Raw genomic sequence first — 17,489 nt, 5'->3', positions numbered from 1 at the left:
CAAAGAAATTAGCCAAAAAGTTCCACCTTTGCAATTATCCAGTCTTATAAACAAGTCTGGACATTTAAGGAAATTAAAAATTTTAAAGCTTTCAGAACTTGAAAGGCTACCATAAAAGAAAAGAAATATAAAGCCATCAAGAAGAATTACTTTGCACCAAAAAACTGAACAGTATCACAAAATCCTCCATAAATCAGCTGCAGCACCAGTAAAGCACTTGGATCACCATGTAAGGAAAAAGAGGTGAAACTATCTATTTGGGAACTGCTAGAGTTAGACCAGTTTGGCTGAAAAAGTGAAACTTTAGCTTACATACACAAAATTATGAAAACTATTACAAGAACTGTGCATTTAATTGTGAGAGTGGAAGAGCCTCTTTCTACTTTTCTGTGGATCTAACTCAAAGGGACAACCCCCAAAACCAAAAAACACTGCAAGACTGATCTTGCAAAACTGGTATAACTTGTTCTACAAGAGGTAAAATTAATCAAGAAATTAGGCTACTTACGACACCATTTTGCCTGCTTTTTTTTTCCCTTTATTTTTTTAAGTTCTTCCATCCATCAAATACAGCTGAATCTTAAAAATGCTTATTAAGAGGAGCAATGCAGACAATCCATTTCAAAAAAAAACCAACAATCGACCAACTAATGAAGGTCATCAACAGACCCTTAACTTCGATACCTGTCCCAAAAAACAGTGTGTTGAAACAAGCCAGGGATTCCTTTTCATTCTCTTGCCCTCAAGTATAACCTGCCTGTGGGAGGCTTCACTGAGGCAATGGCCAAGCTTTTAACCCTTGACTTCAAAGTGACAGTTATTTCTTAATACCGTGTGGTATACTTTAGTGCTGATTAGTGCTACAGATACAGCAGCAAGTAGCATACCCTCTGCCAAACCAGTCAATATGAAGATCTACCACAATGTGGGACTTGATTGTGTTATACACACCTTACGAGAGACTTCTCCATGAAATTTCAAAAATACCAAGGAGAACAGAACAAAAAAATCTACTTGTCTCTCTAGTGCATAATAAAGGACTGAAGTACTGAGAGAGAAGAAAGCAAACAAAGATAAACAGATCCAACAACAATGCGAAGTACAGAGGAAGCATGGGACAGCTGGCAAAAGATGGAATGGGGTAGCTGTTGCAGTGTGCTAGTAGGATTTAGGGTATGTATATTAACACGAGCTGTATATGGTATATGTTCTAGAAATCTCTCCCTAGCTGAATGTACTATTGGTTTACCCTCCTCTGCTGTAAACCTATGGGTGTAACCCCTTTTCCCCTCCTTATCTCCTCCCCTCTGGCTTTCCCTGGTTGGCTCTTCGGAGCTAACCACTCCCCTCTTCCCTCTCCTTTCACCCCCGGCATTGCTTTGTTCTGGGTTAGCAGACTCTCGTTCCTTGTACCTTACCATTCCCTGCTTTCCACCCCTCTTCCTCTCCCTTTGCCCTGTGCCCGTGGACCCTAATAAATCTCTTGGAACCACAGACTGCGACCCTACACTTCCTTCTTTGCCGTGCCTCCACGAAGACTCGCATCCCGTGCAGCTCCACTGCCTCCACTGCCGCGGTGCCACGTGTGACCCCAGCGTGTTTCAGCCCTGGACGGCCCCCCCTCTTTGTGGCGTGGGGTGGCCGCCCGTGAAACACGAGGCTGCGTCATCGCAAATGGTGCTGAAGCTCAGGAAGGAGTAACAACTGCCTGAACATGCTGGATCCAGTGCAGCAAAGAGCCATCGCCGCCACAGAGACGAGCCGTGTGCCTGCCGCCCATCCACGCCGCAGCCACGCCACTCCAGCTGCAACACCGCTCCCGCCCGCGTCGTCACCATTTTAGCGAGGAGCGCCGCACAGCCAGATCATCACAGCGCCGAAGAGGCCCATGCACCGCGCCCACCCACACCATTGCTGCGTGTGCCCAGTGCCGCCCAGCAAGAAGCGGCCCTTCCACCCGCGCCACGCAGTTCGCTACCGCTGCCGCCATCTTCCACCACCCACCGCCCGCTTGCACCGCCTGGTGACAAGCCGAGCCGCCGCCATCTTGGCGAGGGGCGCCACACAGTTCGCAGCGGTGCCGCCATCTTCTGCTGTTGCTCCACTGCATGCCCCGCGCCGCTTCGACCGCGGCACCGAAGAAGCCCCGCGCTGCCCGATACCATCTCTGCTGTGAGGTGCACATCTTGCGTGCATGTGTGGAACTCCTTGGGGACACAGGTGCATCCTTGGAAGAGGACCCTCAGAGACACGTGGAGGACTTGCTGAAACTGTTTTCTGTTGCTGGGGAAGAAACGGTGACTAAAAAAGCTGCAGGAACCGCAAAGGCGGAGACCAGTTGTCAGCCCGCAAAAGTTTGCCAGAGATAAGCGTAGCAGATGCCAGACCCTGGCAGTGAGCGGATGGTGCCTACGCTGCTAAGCGGGGTTCTTTCCAACCCTGGAACTCCGCTGCGGCGAGTGCGTGTGCGCGCACTCTGCAGCGGAGGGGATGCGAGTGTAGTGTGCACCCCGCAGCAGAGGGGGTGTGAGCATTAGTGAGTGTGTGGGTTACAGAGAGCAGCAGTAAGTAGGGCTCCGTATTCCCCCCCCAGCCCATTGTTTTCTAAGTTTAGCCTTTTACAGTGAAGCAAGAGCGGCATTTTTGAGGACAGAGCAGGAAGGGTAGCGGAAAGTCCCGTCTGCCCAATCCTCAAAAAGAAGTGTACTCCCTAGTTAAAACCCTTTTGGTTGAGGTATATTCAGTTTACCCCTGTTAATAACTCCCCTTCTTCCCACTTTCCTTGTCCCTCTAACCCTGATAGGGGTAGCCAGCAAGCTGCAACCCGTCCACGAGATGCTGGGTTGCTACCATCTCCCAGCCACTTAGCTAGCTCCTCCTTCCCCTTGCCAGAGTGAGACTGATCACCTCACTCTGGCCCCTACCCTAAGTCCTCATCCCTCACCCTTCTTTCCTACCCCCTCTCTCTTTAAGTAGTCCTATAACATCAGAGATTGTTCTCAAGATGGTGGGTCCGAGCCTGTCGGGGCTTCTTCTTCCCAGGATCCCCTGCCCTTTCCCGCCTTGTATAGGCTCCACCCCGTTTACATCATGGGGAGGAGAAGTGTGGGAAAATCCCACCCTCAAGTTCCCATGCTACGTCAGACCCGGAAGTGCTGTGCCGGGGGAGGGAGTGCTCGTCGTTCCAGCGCGGGGCCAGGGTAGCTCCCTGCACAGAGTGGCCAGCCCGGCCCCGCCACCTGGCAGGAAGGGCGAGCGGTGAATGGGAATGTTTCTATTAATTGTGGGCAACCAGTGTTTACCATCGGACACTGCCAGCCACCTAAAACTAATAATTGTGCTGTGAGTGATATCTCCACAGGCAGAGAGATTCTTCCCAGGTACTCAGTTATCAGTTTACATCCCAATTAGCAGCAGGAGCAGCAGTCACCCTCCACTCCAGCAGAACTGCTGCAGAGGTCGGCTCCAATTCCAGCCTGTTGTCAACAAAACGAGTCGCTGCCTGTCTCTACCAACCTGCTGCAGAGGCAATATAATGGGAAGAAACCCACTATCAGCCAGGAAAAATTTCCACCAGCTCAGAAGAACTCAGACGATTCTCTCCTCTTTATTTTAGAACTTCCCCTAATCATTATATGACCCTTAGGGTAAAACCAATAGGTCCAGCTGGGAGAATTTTGTTTACTAGACTGACGCCTGGATTTGTTTTGTTTGTAGAACATATTGTTTGTTTTTTTAAAACTTGTTAATTTTGATTCTATTGTGTTGCCTTTGTAATCTTGTATGACTGGGGTCATAATTGGGGTGACTGATGGGGATTTTATGGGATTTTTGAGATTTTATGAGGATTTTCTGGGGATTTCTGGGGATTTTACCATACTGGGGGTGACTGGGTGTAACTGGGATCCTATTGGGAGCAACTGAGATTTTTGGTTCTCTTTTGTATAAAAGAAAGGTAGATTTGTTGCAGTATGCTAGTAGGATTTAGGGTTTGTATATTAACACGAGCTGTATATGGTATATGTTCTAGAAATCTCTCCCTAGCTGAATGTACTATTGGTTTACCCTCCTCTGCTGTAAACCTATGGGTGTAACCCCTTTTCCCCTCCTTATCTCCTCCCCTCTGGCTTTCCCTGGTTGGCTCTTCGGAGCTAACCACTCCCCTCTTCCCTCTCCTTTCACCCCCGGCATTGCTTTGTTCTGGGTTAGCAGACTCTCGTTCCTTGTACCTTACCATTCCCTGCTTTCCACCCCTCTTCCTCTCCCTTTGCCCTGTGCCCGTGGACCCTAATAAATCTCTTGGAACCACAGACTGCGACCCTACACTTCCTTCTTTGCCGTGCCTCCACGAAGACTCGCGTCCCGTGCAGCTCCACTGCCTCCACTGCCGCGGTGCCACGTGTGACCCCAGCGTGTTTCAGCCCTGCACGGCCCCCCCTCTTTGTGGCGTGGGGTGGCCGCCCGTGAAACACGAGGCTGCGTCGCCACAGGTAGCCAGAGAAATTGAGGCAAAGCAACACAACAAAATAAGAGATGGAGTACAGTGATTGAAAACTAAGCACTGAGGAAAAAAGAAGACAGATGCTGAGAACAGCAGAAAGCTCCCAGGAAAAAAAAACTAGATGAAAGAACCAAAGAATAAAAGAGAGTGAAAGAACTCCAGCTATTTGAGATTGTGTCCAGCTATGACAAATGAGAATGGCAAAAGGATCTAATAAAGCAAACTATGGCCAGGCCTGTGAGTCAAGCTGAAAAGGGGAACACTTGTGCAACATTTGATAGTCTTTGTCCACCGAAGGAACACAGTCCTTCAGTAGTCAAGGTCCAGGAATCTCACCACTGCTGTTGTTGACTGTGAGACCAACTGATAGGGTCAGGAATGACAATGAGATAGCAGGCACTCACAGCTACCAACTGTACCAGTGCTTATTCAGAAACACTTGTTCATCGTGTCCTTTCTGAAGTCTGTAACAAGACAACAATGGTAGAAACATCTTCCTAATTCTAGCCCAAGGCAGTAAGGGATCACTGAATTACCTAATCTGACCACCTTCATTAAATACGCCATATTTTTCTAAGCCTTGTTTAAATTTTGGGTAAACACTTTCATTGAAGGCATAAAAAGCAAAGTATTACTGCCCTCAATCATCCATTTCTGTACTTGGTAAAAAACTCTACTGTAAAATTACCCATTCAAATGTCCAGCTCCAGCTTTTGGTTCCTATTTCTATTTATGTTTTTTTAATGCATTTATGTCAAGCTCTCTAGCACTTGATGTTTTTCATACAAAAAGCACTTACACAATACCACATTTCCTTATCAACTGAAGAACCATCATACCAGGTTTTATTTTTGCAGATCAAAAACTGAGATGTTACATAGTTCTTCAGTTTTCCAGTCAAGTGCTGGTCCAAATCAAGAACTACACTGTTATCTAGCCAACCTGTGGGCCAAATGGTCATGCTCTCATTTAATGTGCGTGCTTTTCTTCCACCAGGGTGTCTGAAAGATCACCTATGGTAAAATGCATCTGCTGGGTCCACAAAACTGTCAGCAATTTAAAAGAAAATGAAGGATGACATATGAAGGAAAACCCATCAACCTTCAAACTTTAGGTACAATGCATGTAAGAGAATATGAGATCTCCTTCACCAAGAGATGAGCAGTCAGAGCACATAGTTCTTAAAAACTGAGGAACAGGCTTGGGTTTTTCCTCAGAGAAGCAGATAGAAGCATGGCAAAACAGAGCTCTGGAGAAAAATAATGTCAATTTTCTAACAAAGCCAGTCTTGATAAAGGTGTTGAGATAAAGCCCAAGCATGTAAGAAAGAAAGCAAAACTTCAGTAATTAATATAAGAGACAGTACTTCTCCAATGTCAAGATCTGGAACTCATACAACCCTGAGTGTTTTGAGGCTGTCAAATCCAATCGAATCCACAACTGAAAACCAATTCACAATCAATTCACAGAACTCCTTCCTGCAGTTTATTCTCATGTTAGAGATATTTCAACCTGCACAAATAATTACAAAAACCTCAAGAGCTGGCTTTCACAGGCTAAATTTCTTTAACATACTTTACTATCAAGTCATTAACGATTGATAAATGCCCTATGTGCTATCAGAAAAACATGTACTATTAACCCTGCTGAGCTTTCTTCACATGCTGAGGAAATCAGAGTGCAGAAACAGAAAATACTGCCTCAAGAGCTCATGCAGAGATACAATCTTCAAGTCATATATAATATTTAATATTAGATTTTTAACCCAGATACATGACCACTAGTAGCTGTAGCAAACTCTGCCTTGTCAACCATGTATCCCACACCTAGACAAAACATTCATTCACAAGAACACAACCACAGCAGCTGGTGCACCTCTAGCAGCCCCAAGATGTCAGAACAACAAGAAAAGCTTCAGTAGGTATACTGGTGATAAGAGAAAGGCTGGGGAAAATGTGGGCCCTCTCCAGCAGGAAATAGGAGACCTGGTTACAATGGATATGGAGAAGGCTGAGGTACTCGATGTTTCTGACTCTGTCTTCACCAAAAAGTGCTCCAAACACTCCACCCGAGTTATAAAAGGCAAAAGTAGCAGGGACTGGCAGAATGGAGGATCATTTCCTACTATAGGAAAACAGGCTTGAGACCATCTAAGGTGCACAAGTCATTGGGAACAGATGAGACACACCCCTGAGCCCAAAGGAACTGTCAGAGTAAGTGGCTAAGCCACTCTCCATTCATTGAGAAGTCGTGGCCATCTGGGGAAGCTCCCAGTGACTGCAAAAGGGGAAACATAACCCCCATTTTCAAAAAGGGAAAAAAGGAAGACTTGGGGCCTACAGGCTAGCCAGCCTTTCCTCTGCATCTGGCCAGATCGTGGAGCAGACCCTCCTGGAAACTGTGCTAATGCACATGGAAAATAAGGTGGTGATTGGTGAGAGCCAACATGGCTTCACTTACGGCAAACCACGCCTGACAAATTGGTGGGATTCTATGATGGTGTTAGAGTGTTGGTGGAGAAGGGAAGAGCAACTGACAATCTACCTGGACTTGTGCAAAACTTCAACACTGTCCCATAGGAGATCACAGTCTCTAAATGGACCACTCCCTGGATAAGGAATTGGCTGGTGGCTGCATTCAGAGTTGCAGTCAATAGCTCAATGTCCAAGTGGAGACCTATTTTGGGACCAGCACTGTTTAATAGCTTTGCTGGTGACATGAACAGTGGGACTGAGGGTACCCACAGCAAGTCTGCCAATGACACCATGCTGTGTGGTGTGGCTGGTGAGCTGGAGGGAAGGGATGCCATCCAGACATTCTGGAGAGGTAGGACTGTACAAACCTTATGAACTCCTACAAGGCCACGTGCAACAACTCCTGCACATGGGTCAGGACAGTCCCAAGCACAAACACAGGCTGAGGGGAGAATACATTGAGAAACGGCCTGGGGAGAAGGACTTGTGGGTGCAGGTGGATAAGAAGCTCGACATGCCTCAGCCATGGGCACTGGCACACAGAAACCTCCTGTGTGCGGGGCTGATCTTCCAGTGTGGGCAGCAGGAGAGCAGGGGCATTCTGCTCCTCTGCCCCACTCAGGTGAGACCCTACCTGAAGAGCTGCCTCCAGCCCTGGGGCCCCCAACCTCAGAAGGACACAGAGCTGCTGGAGACAGTCCAGAGTAGGCCACAGAGATGCTCCGAGGGCTGGAGCCCCTCTGCCCTAGGGACATGCTGGGAGAGCTCGCAATGTTTAGCCTGGAGAAGACTCTGGGGAGAGCTTGGAGCCCCTCCCAATGCCTAAAGGGACTCCAAAAGAGTTGGAGAGGAACTTTGAAGCCAAACTTGTTCAAACTGACAGAGCATAAATTTAGATTAGATATTGGGAAAAAATTCTTCCCTGCGAGGGTGATGAGGCCCTGGCACAGGTCACTTCACGGACCTGTGGATGCTCCATCCTGGGCAACATTCAAGGTCAGACTAGACGGGGCTTGGTGTACACTGCTCTAGTGGAAGGTGTCCCTGAACACTGTAAGGGCAGGGTAGATGTCTTCAAAAGTCTCTTCCAACCCAAACCATTCTACAGTTCTTATGAAAACAGAAACAAATACCTGCACAAGTGTGTATCTCTGTAGAGCTCACAGGCTCACATAGTATATCTCATGGCACAGTGGTGACAAAGGCCAAAAAAAGCAGTCACCTTCTTCACAGCTGAGCCCATTGTGCCTCTACCAAAAGGGCACAGGACAAATCAGGTTGGAGGTCTCTAGTCCAATCTCCTGTTCCAAGTAATGTCAGTTATGATGTCAGGCTAGGTTAATCAGGTTATCCAGCCTAGTTTTAACATACAAGGATAAAGGCTGAACCGCCTCCCAGGGTAATCTCTTCTATGGCTTGACTATCCTTATGGCAAAAAACCCCACCACGACCACAAAAACCCAACCCTTCCCCTATTTCTAGTCTGAACATCTCATTCCACCTCTCACCTTTTGTCTTTTATCCTTCCAACATACACTGCTCTGATGAGCCTGGGTCTGCCTCTCTAATAACCTCCTTACATATCCTAATAAGCACCAAATGTGCCTCTCTGAAGACTTCTTTCCTCTAGGCTGAACATGCCCAGTCCCCTCACAGGACACGCAACCCAGATCACCAAGTATCTTGATGATTCATGCTAATCTTTAAATTTTAGAAGGAACCATGTCATGAAAACAACTTTCAAGACCACACAAGATCTGCTGTAGCCAGGTTATTAAGAGGAGAACTTATTTTTAAAGCTAAGAACTACAATGTTTCAAACACTTTTTCTTTTTAAATTTACAACAAATTACATTTAGAATTGCAATATCACCTGATTACACGGAAAACTACAGGAGGCTGGGGAAAAAACCTACAGTGCAACTTCCTGGCAAGCAAGTCCTTACTTGGATTTCAAGATACCTGAAGCATACAGGTTGAGAACAGCTACTCCAACTGTAACTCATTATAATACATCACCTGAGAAAAGAAGTGTACCAGACCTGTGAACAATGAATGAGTGTTAAAAACAACAGCAATTAGACTGTTAACTGACTGAAAATACTCGTAGTGGTAATTTATCACTTGTGAAACACTTATTTGAGAGGCAAGAAATTAAAAGTTCAAAGTTAGGTTTAATTATGTTTATTGGAACACTGCAGGCTGCAAAAAATGTTCTTAGGGATTTTCTACTATTTACATTACAAAAAGCAGAATAATCATGCTAAAAATAACATATGAAGAGATAGACAATTTGTGGCATTATAAAATTCTAAAGATGTTGATAACACAAGATTGTCTTTCAGTAGCTAGGAATAGACTCAAAGCAAAGAGCAAGCTGCCACACCAAGAGCTGATCTGCAAAAAGACCTCCACAGGTAAAATCCAGCCATACTTCATGTCAAAGAATGAGAAACACAACTGAATCATTTATGGCCGAACCACAGGTGATGTCATGATAAATACAACTGACATAGGGAAAACAGATACTTCTGCAAATGTTACAAGTCAGAAGAGAAAAAAGTAGCTTATTTTCATATGAGAGGAAAAAGAAAGCCATGAAGCAGGCCAACTACTTTGCAATGTAGATAAAATATTAATAAAGAATTCCAAAAATCATTAACAAAAAGTAATAACGCATGTAGATAGAGCTATCTTGTCAATTAAATAGATATTTATGGTGTCTGGGTGTGAATTTTTAGGACATGTCACTCAGCCTAACTTTGCACCCACTAATCCATCTGAAGTCACCACGGGAAAAAAAAAATGGTCTTGCTTCTAGAGTCTGTAAACAGTCAGTGGTGAGTGCCACATTTTTCCTCAAAGTAACAGCAGATCTTCTCTGTCCAAAAGCTACCATGAGATAAGAAGAATAAACAATTAGGGCAAAAAAAAGAAAAAAGCAGAAACAGCACAGAAGCAATGTCAGCATCCTACAAGTCTGGTGAAGAAATTATACTGATTAGTCTGAAAGGAACTGCTTCAGTTTGCTCACCTTCTGTGCATTTCATAAAACATGCTGAGTTGGAAGGGACCCATCAGGAACATTGAGCCCAACTCCCAGCCCTGCACAGGACACCCAAAAAATGCAACCATGTGACTGAGAGCATTGTCCAAACACTTTTTGAACTAGGGCCTGGTGCTGTGGCCACTGCCCTGAGAAGCTCAACCTCCCTCTGGGTGGAAAACCTTCTCCTGGTATCCATGGTAAATCTCCCCTGACTTAGCTTCATGCTGTTTCCTCAAGCTCTGTCACTGGTCACTAGAGGGTAGAGAGATTGGTACCTGCCCCTCAACTTCCCCTCATGAGGAGGTTGAAGCCTGCATTGAGGTCTCCCCTCAGGCTCCCCTTCTCCAGACTGAACAAACCAAGTGCCCTCAGCAGCTCCTCATAAGGCTTCCCCTCTAGACCCTTCCCCATCCTTGTGGCCCTCCTTTGGACACTCTATTAGCTTAATGTCTTTTTTATACTGTGGTGCTGTATAGCACCACTCTGCCTCCAGAACTCACAGTGAGGCTGCCCCAGTGCAGAGCCAAGACACAATCCCCTCCCTCACCCAGCTGGCCTGATGCCCCCCAGGACACAGTTGGCCCTCCTGACTCCAAGATCCAACTTGCCCAGGTCCCTTCCTGCAGCACTGCCCTCCAGCCTCTAATTAATTTAAGGCAGTTACATACAGTAAACCTGTTACGATTGTGAACTGTATGCTCAGCAATTTCATAAAGCCAAGTAAGTTGCAGACACCTCCTGAAAGGGAAATGTGAACACATCCATCAAATTTTAGCCCTGAGAAAAAAATTTATCCCCTTTCAGCCACTGAAAAGATAAAGTAATTCATTCCCCACACAAGGGGATCCTCTTGTCTAAAAGTCCAGCTTCAGCAGTAAGTTCTAGACTGGCAAATTACTAGCTGTGTATTAGCTGCAAGTTAATGAGAAAAGCATTCAGGTTTCCATGAATCTGCAAGACCGACAGGAAGCTGCTAGCATTTTTTGGAATTCTAGCTGGATCCTTTATACATTAGTACTAAAAACAATTGCGCCTACCATTCTAAAATCCTGGCTTTCAATAATCACCCTCACAATGAGAGTCCCCAAAACCTTTATCACAATGTCACTAAATCTTTGCAGCAAAGTTGATCAAAATTCATACAGCTAGGAGAAGTTACTCTCTACTCCTCTTCATTAGCTCTGCATTTAACAGTGCATCTCTCATCATGACAGGCAATGCCAAGATCAGGATTTGTTCCTTGGAAACTTCACAGTACAAACTTCTTTGGAAAGTGGCACTAGCACTACCTCATCGTTCAGCCCCCTCCTATGCAGTAGAGGACCCCCTTAAACCAACAACCTTCTCAAGATAAGGTTGGCCATCACTCCAATACAAAGAGGCATGGGAGCAGTTTCACCTACTCACTAGAAACAAAGCAAAGACAAGTGAATGAAAAATATTTGAGGAACAATAAGAATGAAAAAAAGTAATTATTAAAGGAATTGCTTGTAGCTTTGAAGAGACACATCACAGAAAGATCATCCACTAAAATAGTTCGAAATTGCAAAGGACATTGGTAGAATGATTATTTGGAGTCAGTACTGACAGCTCAGCAGTGATTTAAGACATTCAATAATCTAAGAGAGATATCAGAGCCTAGAAGGTAAAGGTAACTAATATAGTGTTGGAAACAGGAACAACAATTAATGAATTGAAAGAGGGGTGTCTTAATAAAAGTTACAGGTTAAAAGAGCTTTCCATTAGTAAGATGAGAGGACATAGGCAGCATGAAACTTAGCACATTTCAAGGCCAGAAAAACGTTCGTTGCGGCAATCAAACAGGTAAAAATCTTGAGTTTCAGCTGCATGAACAGACAATAAAAGCTACTGTTTAAAAATGCCAAACAAAAACAGTCTGCAAGAATGACTTAAACCTCATTCTAGGCACTTGTGTCTACTACATGTCAAAGAATAATTAGCTTCACACCTCACAGCGAAGTATGATTAAGACAGCACTGTTGTACAGATCAACCAAGATTAAGGAACATTAAGAACTTTGCTGTAATCACACTTTTTTTGTGAACATGAACATTTACTTATCAGATACTGTAAACAATAGAAGCAGAAAGTCAAAGAATTATCAGTACCAAAATAGTTACTTCAAATATTCAAATTAAAATACCTGGGCACAAGGAAGTAAAGCATTCACCTAAACAATGGGAAAATAAAACTGATGATGTGTTTAAGAATGAGGAGAAAACATGTCCTTGCCATGACAAAGACTGCAAATAAGGCATGTAGAAAGAGTACAGAATTCTGAGTTTCAGCAGAAAGATGCAAATTCCAGAAAGTGCACGTACTTCCACTGTTATACAAAGAACATACACCTCAAAAATTGAACTGGAGAGAAGAAAACTAGGAACAGTCGGTGATATTAGCATGAGCAACAGTTCCAAAGCAAGCTGATCTTGCTTAATCGGAGGAAAGATTGTATCACATTCTTACTGCAAAAAAAAACAGACTAGCAACAGAAGAAGGTGACAACTCTAGAAGGATATGCAAATATAAATTAAAGAGGTTTGCAGGTGAGGTAAGTCTCTGGAGGTAGGAAAGGGTCGTAAGGATAGGATCACTTTCCCCCTGCCATCGCAGACAGTCTATAAGACCCCACAGGAATATAGAAGTAGAGACAGAACACATGACATGTTGACATCAAAAGATGTAATAAATATTGGTAAACTGTTGAGCTTAACGTTCCCCAGCAGAACAGAGCGGTAAAGTGAAGGGCTTGCATGGCTTAAGATAGCTGTTGCCAATCTTCTAAAATAATAAAATAACCCATTAAATGGGTTATAACTCATTATAATGGCAGTATATAAAGTAAATACTGACATTAAGTTTCTCACAAATAGTCATTACAGATTTGGCTACTACCATTCCTGAGACCACTTATCATGCCTCCTCGGGCACTGACAACTCATCTAGAGTCTGGAAGCCAACAGCTTAAGACTTGCTGCATCACAGGATTTGTTAACTTAAGGGTAATTGTATTGTTAGCTGCTTGTAGGCTTCATCTTCAAAGACTGCACCTACATTTATTTGCTTCCTGTTGTTTAACGTTAATATCAGAACAGTAATTGCCACTGATACAGTGTTAAAATGTAAGAAACAGTCTTGAAAGAAGGGGCCTCACACACATGTTCATTCACCTCCCCCATGGCATTTCTTTCCCTCTCCCATTAGCTGAGAAGAATGAGGAGAAACAAAGAGACAGCAGAGCAAACTGGCTTTTGCCGAAACACTTAGAAATATCTGTCACTCCCAAAGGCAAAATATAGATACCCGTTGCCACATAAAACATCACTGTACATACCTTGGGGCAGAACACCCAAATACTGCGGTATTGCAGCCCAGGCTCTCCTAACGCTCTTCAGAAAAAAAAAATGAAGCCACTTCACTACTGGACCTCTGATGCTTTCAGCCCAAAAAAATATAATACATCTACTATGATACCCCACCGTGTTTTACTTAACCCTTCTATTAATCCTTTAACTAAAGAAAGGATTAACATGAGTGTAAGCAAAGGGAAGATTTACAGTGACGCTAAAGTTGTGGACAATAACACCAAAAAGCAACTGGACAAGGCGAGGCACAAAGCAGCTTAGAGCCTACTCGGGGCCGAGACGCAGCGTTCGCTGCCGCGGTCCAGGGCCTGTACCCGGTGCCGGGCCCACTGTCCGCGTCCAGAGAGCACCGATCCGCCGGTGGCCGCCGGCCCCGGCAGTCGCCGCATCGCAAGCCCAGAGCCACGGCTCCGCAGGAGACACATGAGGGCGCAGCCCCAGCCTGGCCCCCTCCGCCCTCGCCTCGCGGACAGCGCGGTGGCCCGGCCAAAGCGCTCCCTTTGTCCGGCCGCTCGCCTCACGGGGGCCGGGACAGCCGTGGGGAGGTGGTGCTCCCGGGCGCGTCCCTGAACTCGGATCGCAGCGCAGCGCAGCGCAGCACAGGGCAGGGCAGGGCAGGGCAGCGCAGCGCAGCGCAGCGCAGGGCCGGGCCGGGCCGGGCCGGGCCCACGGCGGCGCAGGGCCAGTGTGGGCCAGGGCAGCGACGCCTGCAACTCCCGCCTACCTTCGTTCGCCAGGTCCGCCATTTTACTTCCTCAGCCGCGCCCACAATGCATCGCGCGGCCGGACGACACCGCTCACCGCGAGTCCCGCGCGCTGCGCACGCCCCGATTTACGGCCGCTCCGGGGTGGCACCGCGCGTGCGCGGAGCCGTTCCGCGCAGACTCGCGATCACAGCGGGGCGTCCGGTCAGTTCTCGCAGCCCCGGGCGGGCGGTTTGGGCAGTTCCCGTGGGTCGGTTCGTTACGGGACCCTCGTTGGCTCGATCGCTCCTTGCGGCCCGCGCACCGTGTGTACCGTGGCGGCCGCGGCCATCAGAGCGGGGCCAGTTGCCCGCTGGTCTCCGTCCCGTGCACACCCTTGCCCTCCTCTGCTCCTCTCCTGTGGCTGCGGAGCCCAGGCGGGCAGGCCATGAGCTGCTCCTGGTGCCACGTCCTACGCTCACAGTGCCGCTGCCCGGGTCGGTCACGGGGCAGCAATCCCCGGGCGGCGCCTGCTCTGGGACATGACTCCTCTGGGATGCTGCTAGCCTGAACATTGACTCATCGAACATCCTGAGTGGAATCATCGAGTTCAACTGGCCCTGCACAAATCCCCCAACAATCCCAGGCTGGTCCTGAGAGCATTGTCCAAACGCTGCTTGAGCTCTGGCAGCCTTGGGGCTGTGACCACTACTCTGATGAGCCTGTTCAGTGCCCCACCACCCTTTGGGAGAGCTTTTGCCTAATATCCAGCCTAAACCTCCCATGGCACAGCTTCATGCCAGTCACTTGGGTTGTGGGTCATATCCTTTCAAGCCTTTTCTCTAGACTAAAGACTCAAACTCTTAGTTTTTGGGAGGATGTTGCTCCATCCCACACATCAGTGTTTGTTGTTCTCTGTGATCTCTAGCTCTACAGAAGTGCACACTGCTCAAAATGTAGGTGCACCAGGGTGTTATATGGTCACAGAGTGTCAGTCCAAAGAGTACAGTATATAACTATGCTAATGCTCTCCTTCTCTTGATGGTGCCCCATATTTTTTGGCTGCTTTGTTCAGTGCACCAGAGCTCCCCTGACTGCATAGTCTTAGTCTCTACGCATTAGTCAACAGCAGCTGGCACAGGGGGTAGAAACTTAGCAATCCAAGATTCTGTTCTTACCCCTAATGATTGCTTCAAGGCTCATTTAACAACAGCAAGCACAGTGTTCATCATTTGACTACGTCCCTCACAAGCTATTGCACTAACACAAGGCAGAATCCAAGGGCCAGGCTCCTGATTCCTTTTGCAAGTACCATGCATCTGTTTTGCCTGCTAGGAGAATTTCCGTCAGGAATATAACAGCAGAACTGACAAAACTTGATAAGAATAAATGAATGGCACTGATTTAGAAAAATACAGTCATCACAAAATGGGTTGGGTTCCAAGGAACTTTAAAGCCTATCTCATGCCATCCCTGCCATAGACAGGGACACCTTCCTCTTGACCAAGTTGCTCCAAGCCCCATCCAACCTCGCTTGGACCCCAGAGATGGGGAAGCCACATCTTCTCTGGACAACCTTTGCCAGGGCCTCCTCACTGTCACAGGGAAGAATTTCTTCCCAATATCCCATCTATCCCCGCCCTCTGGCAGTGGGCAGCCATTCCCCTCTTGTCCTGTTGTTCCAGTCTCCTGTCCAAAGTCCCTCTCTAGCTCTTTTGGAGCCCCTTTAAGCATTGTGAGGGGCTCCAAGGTCTCCCCAGAGTCTTCTCTTCTCCAGGCTAAACACTGCGAGCTCTCCCAGCATGTCCCTAGGGCAGAGGGGCTCCAGCCCTCGGAGCATCTCTGTGGCCTACTCTGGACTGTCTCCAGCAGCTCTGTGTCCTTCTGAGGTTGGGGGCCCCAGGGCTGGAGGCAGCTCTTCAGGTAGGGTCTCACCTGAGTGGGGCAGAGGAGCAGAATGCCCCTGCTCTCCTGCTGCCCACACTGGAAGATCAGCCCCGCACACAGGAGGTTTCTGTGTGCCAGTGCCCATGGCTGAGGCATGTCGAGCTTCTTATCCACCTGCACCCACAAGTCCTTCTCCCCAGGCCGTTTCTCAATGTATTCTCCCCTCAGCCTGTGTTTGTGCTTGGGACTGTCCTGACCCATGTGCAGGAGTTGTTGCACGTGGCCTTGTAGGAGTTCATAAGGTTTGTACAGTCCCACCTCTCCAGAATGTCCAGGTCCTTCTGGATGGCATCCCTTGCCTCACACCACACAGGATACCTATTTTTAAATACATATTACCTATCTTTACATAAATGTCCATCTTCGGCATATGGAATACTTCTGTAGATTAAACAATACTATTTCAAATTCTGTGATTGCTGGTGCAAGCCTCATTATCAGTTGAATTAGCAACACAGTGGACACAAGAAATCCAGGTGTTTTCTAAAGCATGTCAGAAACAAATTTTTACACTTGCTAGACAGGCCATCTAGTTCAGCTGGACACCCATCTGAGTGCAGTACTCATGACGAAGAGAGGAATGTTTGGGGACGTGATAATCAGTGGTCATGTTGGGTGTAGCGACCATGAAATTGTGGCATTCAGGGTTCTAAGGGGAGTGACAAAGACAAATGGCAGACTGCAGCCCCTTCAAGAGAATGACTTTGGGTTACTCAGGTGAAGTGAGATTCTGTGAGAGTTAGCTCTGAAAGGCAAAGGAGCTCAAGACAGCTAGCAACTTGTTAAGGGCTTCCTCCAAGCACAAGAACAGTCTATCCTAGCAATCAGGGAATAAGTAAATGTGTTGGGAAACAAACTTGGTAAACACAGAATTTGTGAATGAACACAATAAAAAGTGAACATGAGATGGAAGCAAGGACAGACTACTGAAGTGGAATATAAGAATACTTCTTCAGCATGAAGAGATGATATTAGGAAAGCCAAAGGTCAACTAGAGTTGAAACTGCCAAGGGACAATGAATGTTTTCTTGGTGTCACTCTCCACCAAGGAAGTCCCCCAGGTCTCTGAGCTTTGAGACAGGATTCAGAGACAGGATCGAGTCAAAAATCTCTTGAGAATTCTCAGCCCACATAAGTCCATGGGATCCAGTGGGCTGCGTGGGAGGAGGCTGAAAGCTGGCTGATGTTACTGAACAGACACATTCCATCAGCTTTCAAGGGCTCTAGACATCAGTGAAGACCACATCTGCATTCAAGGGGGCACTTTAGGCAGCAGGAAGCTCTGTTTAACCTCATGTTCTCTGGCTACCAAGGCAGAAGGAAAATACCATTAAGAGTGTTGCTTTTCACCTTAGATGTGTCCTCTCATGCTTCCCTGGGTTAAATATACTTGCCACTAGTCAATTAGCTACCTGATCCTGAACAAGTCATCCCTGTTTTCCCTGAGGG

General features: G+C 46.7%; 1 protein-coding gene across 8 annotated transcripts in view; it reads right to left on the bottom strand.

Annotated features, from left to right (window-relative positions):
* The window catches only part of RANBP3 (RAN binding protein 3), a 55,833-nt gene extending 41,563 nt beyond the window's left edge, over positions 1-14,270 (bottom strand). For 4 of the 8 annotated variants that reach the window (XM_085040585.1, XM_085040586.1, XM_085040588.1 and 1 more), the window contains exon 1: positions 1,979-2,102. In XM_085040585.1, coding sequence (XP_084896711.1) covers positions 1,979-2,087 — 109 coding nt within the window. In that variant the 5' untranslated portion in view covers positions 2,088-2,102. Of the gene's footprint in view, positions 1-1,978; positions 2,103-2,162; positions 2,284-14,134 lie in introns of those variants that run through there. The other 4 variants (XM_085040592.1, XM_085040589.1, XM_085040587.1 and 1 more) reach the window with 4 other exon arrangements.
* Positions 14,271-17,489: the final 3,219 nt, after the last annotated feature.

The sequence above is a fragment of the Lichenostomus cassidix genome, chromosome 28 (assembly GCF_008360975.1).
Source record: "Lichenostomus cassidix isolate B80296 chromosome 28, HeHo_3.0, whole genome shotgun sequence".
NCBI classification, from domain to species: Eukaryota; Metazoa; Chordata; class Aves; order Passeriformes; family Meliphagidae; genus Lichenostomus; species Lichenostomus cassidix.
This window is presented reverse-complemented; position numbering and strand designations above follow the sequence as displayed.